We start from the raw sequence: 7,954 nt of genomic DNA, 5'->3' as shown, positions 1-7,954 counted from the left end.
ACGGGACCGGAGTTGGGCTCAGAACCGGGACCGGGCGTAGCCCTGGGGCGCTGCCGCGCTGCTCTCGGGGTGGAGCGGTCCCCTCCAGCCCCAGCCTTGCGGCCCCGCTGCCCCCGCTCCCCCACCCGGAGGAATTTCCCTCCCGTCCCGCAGCTCCGCCCGCCCCGCACATGGGGGTGGATGCCTCGGGGGTTCTCGGCACCGCCTGCAGCTGCCAAACGGCCGAGGTATGAGGCGGGGAGGGGTTCCGAGGATGCATCTGGGGGCTGCGGTGGCACTGCTGTTTGCAAATCCTTCCGGATCCTTTGCGGGGGACGGGGCTGTGCCTGCAGCCGAGGAGGGGGAAAGGCGGAACGCGGCGCTTCTCCCGTCCGCGGGTTTCCTGGCGGCCCCCAGCGTCTGTCCCCCACCCAACGCGGGGAAATAGAAGCGCCGGATCAGAGGGGTTTTGTTGGTGCGGTGCTTTGTCCCTCTGCCAGATGTGTCCCGGTTCGGGCTGTTCTCTGCTATGTGGCCTTTGGAAGGGAGCAGCTCAGGCGTGGACAATGGGATCTCAGTTCGGAGAAATTAAACCCGAGTTTTAACCCGAGTTATGCAGCGGAGCAGTAGAATGCTGTATGTGGTGTTTTTCCGGGGGGGGCTCAGCTGTGTGGCTCAGGAGGAGGTGGGCAGGTTTAGCTCCTGGTGAGGAGAGATGGAGCTGGGAGGGACTGTGGGGACACCGAGAGCCCCCATCAAGTCCGTGGGAGCAGAGGCTGAGCGTCCATCAGCCCGCTCTGCCCCTGAGCTTTTGGGGTCCGTCAGGATCGATGCCCAAGCAGAGCAGCCCACGCGGTGCTGCGATGGTCAGAGTGAGCACCACAGGGACAGCAGTGCGGGCTCCTCCAGGCTCCCCACGCAGCACTGTGAGTTGTGCCACACCTGTATCCTCAGCCTTAGCAGAGGAAGGTGTTCCTTCCCTGTCTGTCCATCTGACTGTCTGTCTCTTGCACAGCTCTCCACTCCCTGTGCCTCTGCCATGTCCCGCAGCCCACCAGCAGCCGAGGACCAGACCTTCCTCCTGGAGTACCGCTGCCACCCGCTGCGATCCGGACCCCCTGCACCAACCTCCCCTCCAGGCAAGCGCAATCCTGACTCCGCCATGAGCAGCTTCCCCATGGCTGAGCCACGCCGCATCGTGCTGAGCACCGACAGCCCGGCTGCGCTGAAGGTGGGCACGCAGCAGCTGATCCCCCGGAGCCTGGCGGTCTCCACCAAGACCAAGAACCCCACGCGGAACCCCAGCGCTGGATCCATCCCTGATGCTGCGTGCTCGGGGCAAAAGCGAGCGTCCGTCCCCAGCATCACACTGCAGGAGGGCACGGAGGAGGATGGAGGAGGGATGCTCAAACGCAACCTGAGGAACATGTCGTACCGTGCAGCCATGAAGGGCACTGGCACGGAGATGGAGCCTGTGAGCACCGTGCCTACACTGAAACCACTGCTGGAGGAGGGGAGCGCTCCGCCTGCCCGCAGCCCTGGCAGAAGCAAGGTGGGTTTGGTGCAGGGATGGAGCCTGGTGGTGATGGGGACAGGAGTGGGCTGAGCTGTGTGCCTGCATCTGTTGCTGTGCAGCTGGCACAGAGCTGGTGGGGCTGGCTGAGCCAGGCGAGCTGAGCCTGGGAGTCTGCCTGGCACCAGCAACTGTTCAGGTCCACAGAGGGCCTGGAATCTGCTTCTCCAAGAAGCAGGGCTGGCTCCTGCGGGCAGTGCATGGGCGTGGGTGAAGCAGCACTGCCAGCACCCAGGCGCCAGGGCAGGCAAAGTCCAGGTGTGGGGCAGACAGATGGGAACGGCAGCGAGCAGCAGCAAGCTTGCTGAGATGGTCACCCCGATAACACAAGGCTGGAGCTGAGTCACTGCAAACAACTGCTCAGAGTCAGGCTGGGGGAGCAGGGCGGTGTGTGAGGGCTGCTCCCCTTCTCAAGGGCACAGCTGGTGGCACTGGGGCAGTTGGTGTGTGAGCTCTGCAGCCATCAGGACAGCACGGCAGCAGCTCCTCTTCTTCTTCCTGCAGCGAACCCTCGGGAGGAAGCGGGTGCAGAAGCACGGCGGCTCATTCAAGGACCGTGAGTGCCGCATCCCCTCATCCCACGGCCTTCCCTCTGTGCTGGCATTGTGTATTCTCCCTTTTCCAGTCCCTTTGCTGCACGTGTGCCACTGCATTCCTACTTGCTGGGGAGGGCGCAGCCGCACTTGCAGCTGGAACACTCCTGGCTCTGTTTGCTCAGAGCAAACACTGCTGGGGACGTGCAAGCTGCTGCTTGACCAGTGCCGTGCAAAGTCCATCCCAGCAGGGCGAGGCGGGCTGCAGGAGGCTGTGCTCACTCTGCACCTCTCCCCACGCAGAGCCACGGCTGTACCAGGAAATCCGTGAGAGAGGGCTGAACTCAGTCAGCCATGAGTCGGACGAGGATTTGCTGGAGGAGCCCAGCCCTGAGGAGCCTTCCCCGCCTGGTGCTGCCATCGTGGTGCGGAGTTATCGGCCTGCACAGGTCACCTGGAGCCAGCTCCCAGAGGTACATGTGCCAACCTCCTGCTTTCCTATGTATTTGCTTGGTCTGAGAGGGTCAGGCTGTACCTCTCTGTTGTTAATGATTATTCCTTTGCTCATCCATCCTTGCAAGTAGCCCTTACAGCACAAGCAGGTGCCTCACTCGCTGAAAGGAAGCAGGGCAGCACATGTTTTAAATTCAGAGCTGTCACCCAGTAGGGAGCAGCTCATCCTGCAGCACTGTGCTGTGGGATGCTTTGGGGCCAGCTGAGACACGCTGGGCTCCCAGCAGGTCTGGGCTCGTGGGATGTGTCTGCTGTTTAATGCAGAGTGATCCCTGCCTGTGAAGCAGCTCTGCTACCTGCAGAACCATGTGGTTCTTGTGCAGGCCCAGCAGAGCCATTTTCTGCACTGAATTTCACCCACAGGTGCTGGAGGCGGGCTTGCTGGAGGCCATAAAGCCTGAGGAGCGCAAGAGGCAGGAGGTGAGCACACGGTGTGCCAGGGCTGAGGGCACATCCTGCAGAAGTCCTTGATGCCAGGCAGTGCGTGGGATGGGGGATGCTGAAAATGCCTTTTCCAGTCATTATGAATGTAAATAACATACAGTTGTTATTAAATAACAGATGGGCATCATTGGTGTGAATGAGATGGGTTGGCTTTTAACTCACGCCCTTGCTATGCCAGTAATAATGCAGTTTTCTGTGCTGCATCTCCCTGCCTTGCTGCTTTCAGGCGATGTTTGAGATCATCACATCAGAGTTCTCCTACATGCACAGCCTGACTGTGCTGGTGGGCTGCTTCAAGAAGTCGGAGGAGCTGAAGGAGACCATGACCCAGACGGAGCACCACCACCTCTTCTCCAACATCAGCGACATCCTGGCTGTCAGCACCAAGTGAGTGAAGCATTGTGATGGTAGCCCTCTGCAGCTCTCTGATGGAGGGGCAGCATCCCTGGAAGTGCTGGGACATCCATCCCCTGATTGTACTTCACCCAGCACACGTCCCTGCAGTGCTGCAGCATCATCTTGTTGTTGCAGTCACGGTGCTGGGTCAGTTTTGGCTTGAGGGATTTGTCAGCAGGAGCAGCACATAATATTTTGAATAGCAGTGCCCAGCCACATGCCTGCTGCAGAGCTCCCCATCACTGTGCCGAGAGCTTTCCTGTTTCCTGGAAGCTCCCAGCTGGGGATTCCCAGATGGGATGCAGGGACTGCAGCTGTGTGAGAACCGACGCGGGGGCGGCAGGGCCTTGCTCTTCCTGCAGCAGGGAGGGAGCTTCACAGGGCGAGGGGAACTTCATGTAGGAGCTGTGAGCTGCCCTGGCGGTGCAGGAGGCCGTGCAGGGGACAAGGTGTGCCCTGAGCACATGGTGTGTCCCTGTCACCAAGCTGGGCATGGCTGTCTCTGTGGAACAGCTGTGCCCACTGGCCGTGGTGGCGTGGGAAGCACTCCCAGTGTGGAAATGTCGTTTCAGAGCAAAGAGTTCAAGGGGTTGTTCTGCTCAGGGGAACATGTGGTGTCTTGGGATGGTCTGAGCAGAGCCTGTCCATGGCCAAGTGCACTGCAGTTTGTTTCTCTCTTTAGGCAACCCCCCAAGCTGTGCAGCTTGTGCATCGCTCTGGACAGTTGATTTAATTCCTAAACCAGAAAGCTTTTGCTGCCCCAGACCCAATCTGTGCTTCTGCAGAGGCACCACCTGCCTGCAGTGCTGGGATGTGGGCAAGGCTGTGGATGAAGCAAAGGCCAGAGCTGGCGGGGATCCCTGAGGATAAATGTGTGAGGGAGGGGGGAGGACACGAGCTCATGGGACAGAGCAAGGCATGTGGGGGAAGGATGGGCTGCAGCAATCTGCAGATCTTATCTGTCCTGCCCTGGTGAGTCATGGAGTAAGACTGTCTGCCTTCCTCTCCTTAGCTTCTTCCAAGCCCTAGAGAAGCGACACCAGGAGAACGTCCTCATCCCCGACATCAGTGACATAGTGGAGGAGCACGCCTCGAAGCACTTCAACCCCTACATCAGTTACTGCTCCAACGAAGTCTACCAGCAGAGGACACTGCAGAGGCTGCTGTGAGTATGGCTCTTACAGGGAGCTCCTGCAGGTGGGGTGTCTGAGGGGTGCATGCAGAGGCCGCTCATCCCAGAGTGCTGGTGTGTCCCAGCCTTGGGTAGATTCAGTGTTTCCAGTTGTTTTTCCATTGCCTGCTGCTCCAGCCGTGCTCACTGTTGCTGAGCCCCAGAGGCAGCACTGCACTGTGTTCCTCATGTATGGGAATCCTCTGGAAAACCTTGATACCTGAAAAACAGTGTTAATGGAGATTTCTTGTCCTATTCCAGAAACACAAACCCCTTATTTAAAGAGGCCTTGAAACAAATTGAAAGGAAACCAGAATGTGGAGGGCTGCCACTGATATCATTTCTCATTCTCCCTATGCAGAGAGTAACGCGGCTTCCTCTGCTGTTAGATGTAAGTAAGTCACACAGCAGCATTGCTTGGCACCTCTGGAGAGGGGACTGCTTCCAGGTGTTGGTTTGCTGAGCCACGAGAGCCTTCTGCTCTGACCACAGATCCCAGCTCAGCAGCTGCTCCGCCGTTGCTCTCTCTTGCAATATCACTAAAGCCTCTTGTCTTGACATTCTAGACAGTCTGTCAAAAAACACAAGCATGCACTGCAGCGTATGGAGCTGCCACCAGAGCTCTGAAAGCCATCAGTAAGGTGAGGATGGTTGCCTGCTCCCCATCTCTCCTCTCTCGCAGCACTCTGTTTCACCACCCTAGTCCCAAGCCTGCCCTTCTGCCCTCTTATTTTTCCTTCTTACATCAGTTCACTTGACATTCTCGCTGCAAATAGCTGTAGGATGTACACATCTTTTCACTTGCCCATTTTTTTCACTTGATGGTGTTTTTTTTCCTTCTCCTTGTCCTCTTTTCTTCATTTCTTCTTGGCCCATCCTTTGTCCTTCTCTCCACTGTATCTCCCACTGGTGCTTTCCCGGCCTCAGCACTGCCATGGAGGTGAGAGCACTACAACTCTTACTTGTCTTATTGGGGCCCTCACCAGCAACACTTGTACCCTCCTTCCTTTCATCCACCCATTCTCCCTTGTATTTTTCCAGCTGGTTAAGAACTGCAACGAAGGAGCTCGTGCAATGGAGAGGACAGAGCAGCTGTGCACTCTGCAGAAGCAGCTGGAGTTTGGGAAGAAGAAGGTGAGGATGCATGCTGGTGGGGGCTGAGCAGGCTGTGGGCTGCAATAGCTGCCTGTTGCTGTGGTGTTTCCATCCAACAAACCTAGAGTCTAATCTGAGTTGTTTTTACCTGCCACGTATGAGACAAATGCTCCTTCAGGTTTTCTCCGTTGCAGCCTTTTCCCCTGATCTCTGCCTCTCGCTGGCTGTTGAAGCGGGGTGAGCTCTACCTGCTCTCCTCTGAGGAAGGAGGAATCTTCCGTAAGGGCTCTGGCAGGGTCTGCCACCTCTTCCTCTTCAATGACGTCCTGATCATCACCAAGAAGAAAAGGTACAGCTCAGGGCCTTCCTCTGACACAGGGCTGGTGGGTTGACGTCTTGCTTCCCCAGGCAGCATTAGGAAACCTCAAGGCTGCCGTGTTGTGGCCAGGAGGGAGGCATTTCTTGTGAACGGCCCAAAGCCATCGGGTAGAGCCCACTTGGGGGCGATGCCATGCGGGGAGGAAGCTCTGAGAAGCCCCTTCTGTCCCTGTCGCAGTGAGGAGAGCTACACCGTCATGAACTACGCCATGCTGGACCAAGTCTCAGTGGAGAAGATGGAGCCCACAGAGCCGCCATCCCCTCCTCCCGGCCGGCCAGGCGGGCACCTGCTGCGTGTGGCCATGGAGAGGGACAGCGAGGGCCGGCGGGAGGAGGTGCTGCTGTCAGCAGAGACGCTGTGAGTCCTGAAAGCCTCCATCCCTGGGAGGAGGTCTCTCCTTCCCTGCCAGCAGCAGGATGCCATTTGTGGCCTTTCTTGCTCATGTTGGTTTATCCTTTGCCAGGAGTGACCGGGCACGCTGGGTCACCGCGCTGATGCACCGGGAGCGAGAGCAGCCTGACAGCACTCCCCGTGGAGGTAGGGGCCAGCATGGCCGTGTGCATGGGCTCCCACTCAGCCTGGGATGCACCGATCCCATGTTCTTAACTGGTTCTGTCCTTCCCTGCAGACCTGAGCCAAGTGGAGATAACCCGTGCCTACATGGCCAAGCAGGCAGATGAGATTTCCCTGCAGCAGGCTGATGTGGTGCTGGTGCTGGGCGAGGAGGATGGTAAGTGGGGGTCTGTGCCTCGGGGCATGGCTGTGGTGGGGCACGGCCTCGGTGGATCTTCCACAGCATCCCAGGGAGTGAGCTCTGTGCCCATGGCCCACCATACTGGGCCTGCAAGCTGACGGAGCTCCAGCAGCCCCGAGGCCTCCTGCTGTGGGCGCTTCCCAGGTATGCTCACATCCCATTCTCCTCCCAGGCTGGTGCTGGGGTGAGCGGCTGCGGGACGGCGAGCGGGGCTGGTTCCCCCAGGCCTGTGCTCGACCCATCACCAGCCGTGTGGCTGTGGAGTGCAACGTGAGGCGGATGGAGCGGCTGCGGATCGAGACGGATGTGTAACAGCCAGGCCTGACCCCGTGGGAGCTCCAGAGCTCTGTATGCTGAGCCCTGCCAGGAGGCAGCAGGAGAGCCATTCTTCCTGGGTTTGATGGGCAGGGACTGGTTGTGGCAGCAGTGTTGATGGCTGTTAATTGACACGGGACCTGGCGTTCCAGGTGCCTTTGGCCAAGCATTAGGATGTCCTTGCCCGGTGCAAAGCTGGCTTTCCTCTATAACTCAGCACCAAGGAGTGGTTAAGGATGAGGGTCAGAGCAGGGAATGGTGCTGTGGCTGCTGAGCCGCTCAGGCCTGTTTGCAATGGAAGGAGTGCTGGAGGCAATGGGGATGCTCAGGGCAGCATTGCTCTGATGTCTCTGTTTGCATCAAACTGCCAAAGGATGAAGGAGACCAACAATAAATTCTTGGAGCCTAATGAGACAAGTGTCCTCCTTGCCCAAAGTGCAGCAGTGGCCCCCCACCAAGGAGCCAGGTGTTCCCCACTACTAATCAACCAGCAGGAAGCTCCATCTGCCAGCTGTGTCTTTGCTGCTGATTTGTGATGGATGTGGCTCAGGAGCCGTCCTTCAAAAGAGCTGCAGAGACATTCACATGTAACTAACTGAAGGGAAGAGACGAGGCAAAAAGAAGTTCAGTGAGGCTGTTTATTTCTATCAACTGTGGAAGAATGAGAATTGTTAATCAGTGCTGAATTAAAGGAGGTAAGAGTCTAAGAGAGAGACAAGTAAGTGCTACATGAAAACAAGCAGCAAGATGTACTAGGAAACAAAACCAGTAAAAAACAACCGTGATCTGAACAATGGAGTTG

The 7,954-nt window shown here is 57.8% G+C and overlaps 1 protein-coding gene across 2 annotated transcripts; it reads left to right on the top strand.

Moving 5' to 3' along the window:
- Positions 1-14: 14 nt before the first annotated feature.
- ARHGEF16 (Rho guanine nucleotide exchange factor 16) lies at positions 15-7,859 on the top strand. 2 transcript variants are annotated; one of them, XM_010722716.3, is made up of 15 exons: positions 15-227; positions 995-1,531; positions 2,057-2,108; positions 2,389-2,558; positions 2,962-3,018; positions 3,269-3,429; positions 4,451-4,603; positions 4,871-5,000; positions 5,176-5,250; positions 5,651-5,743; positions 5,899-6,053; positions 6,261-6,440; positions 6,547-6,620; positions 6,712-6,813; positions 7,010-7,859. In XM_010722716.3, exons 1-15 carry the CDS (start codon positions 171-173, stop codon positions 7,147-7,149), a joined length of 2,136 nt encoding a protein of 711 aa, XP_010721018.1. In that variant the 5' UTR covers positions 15-170; the 3' UTR covers positions 7,150-7,859. The 2 variants fall into 2 exon arrangements, with proteins under 2 accessions (XP_010721018.1, XP_010721017.1); XM_010722715.3 differs by lacking the exon at positions 15-227 and adding an exon at positions 659-905.
- The last annotated feature ends 95 nt before the right edge of the window (positions 7,860-7,954 follow it).

This window comes from Meleagris gallopavo, chromosome 23 (genome assembly GCF_000146605.3).
Source record: "Meleagris gallopavo isolate NT-WF06-2002-E0010 breed Aviagen turkey brand Nicholas breeding stock chromosome 23, Turkey_5.1, whole genome shotgun sequence".
Taxonomy (NCBI): Eukaryota; Metazoa; Chordata; class Aves; order Galliformes; family Phasianidae; genus Meleagris; species Meleagris gallopavo.
Note: the sequence above shows the minus strand (reverse complement) of the source record. Positions and strands in the feature narration are given on the sequence as shown.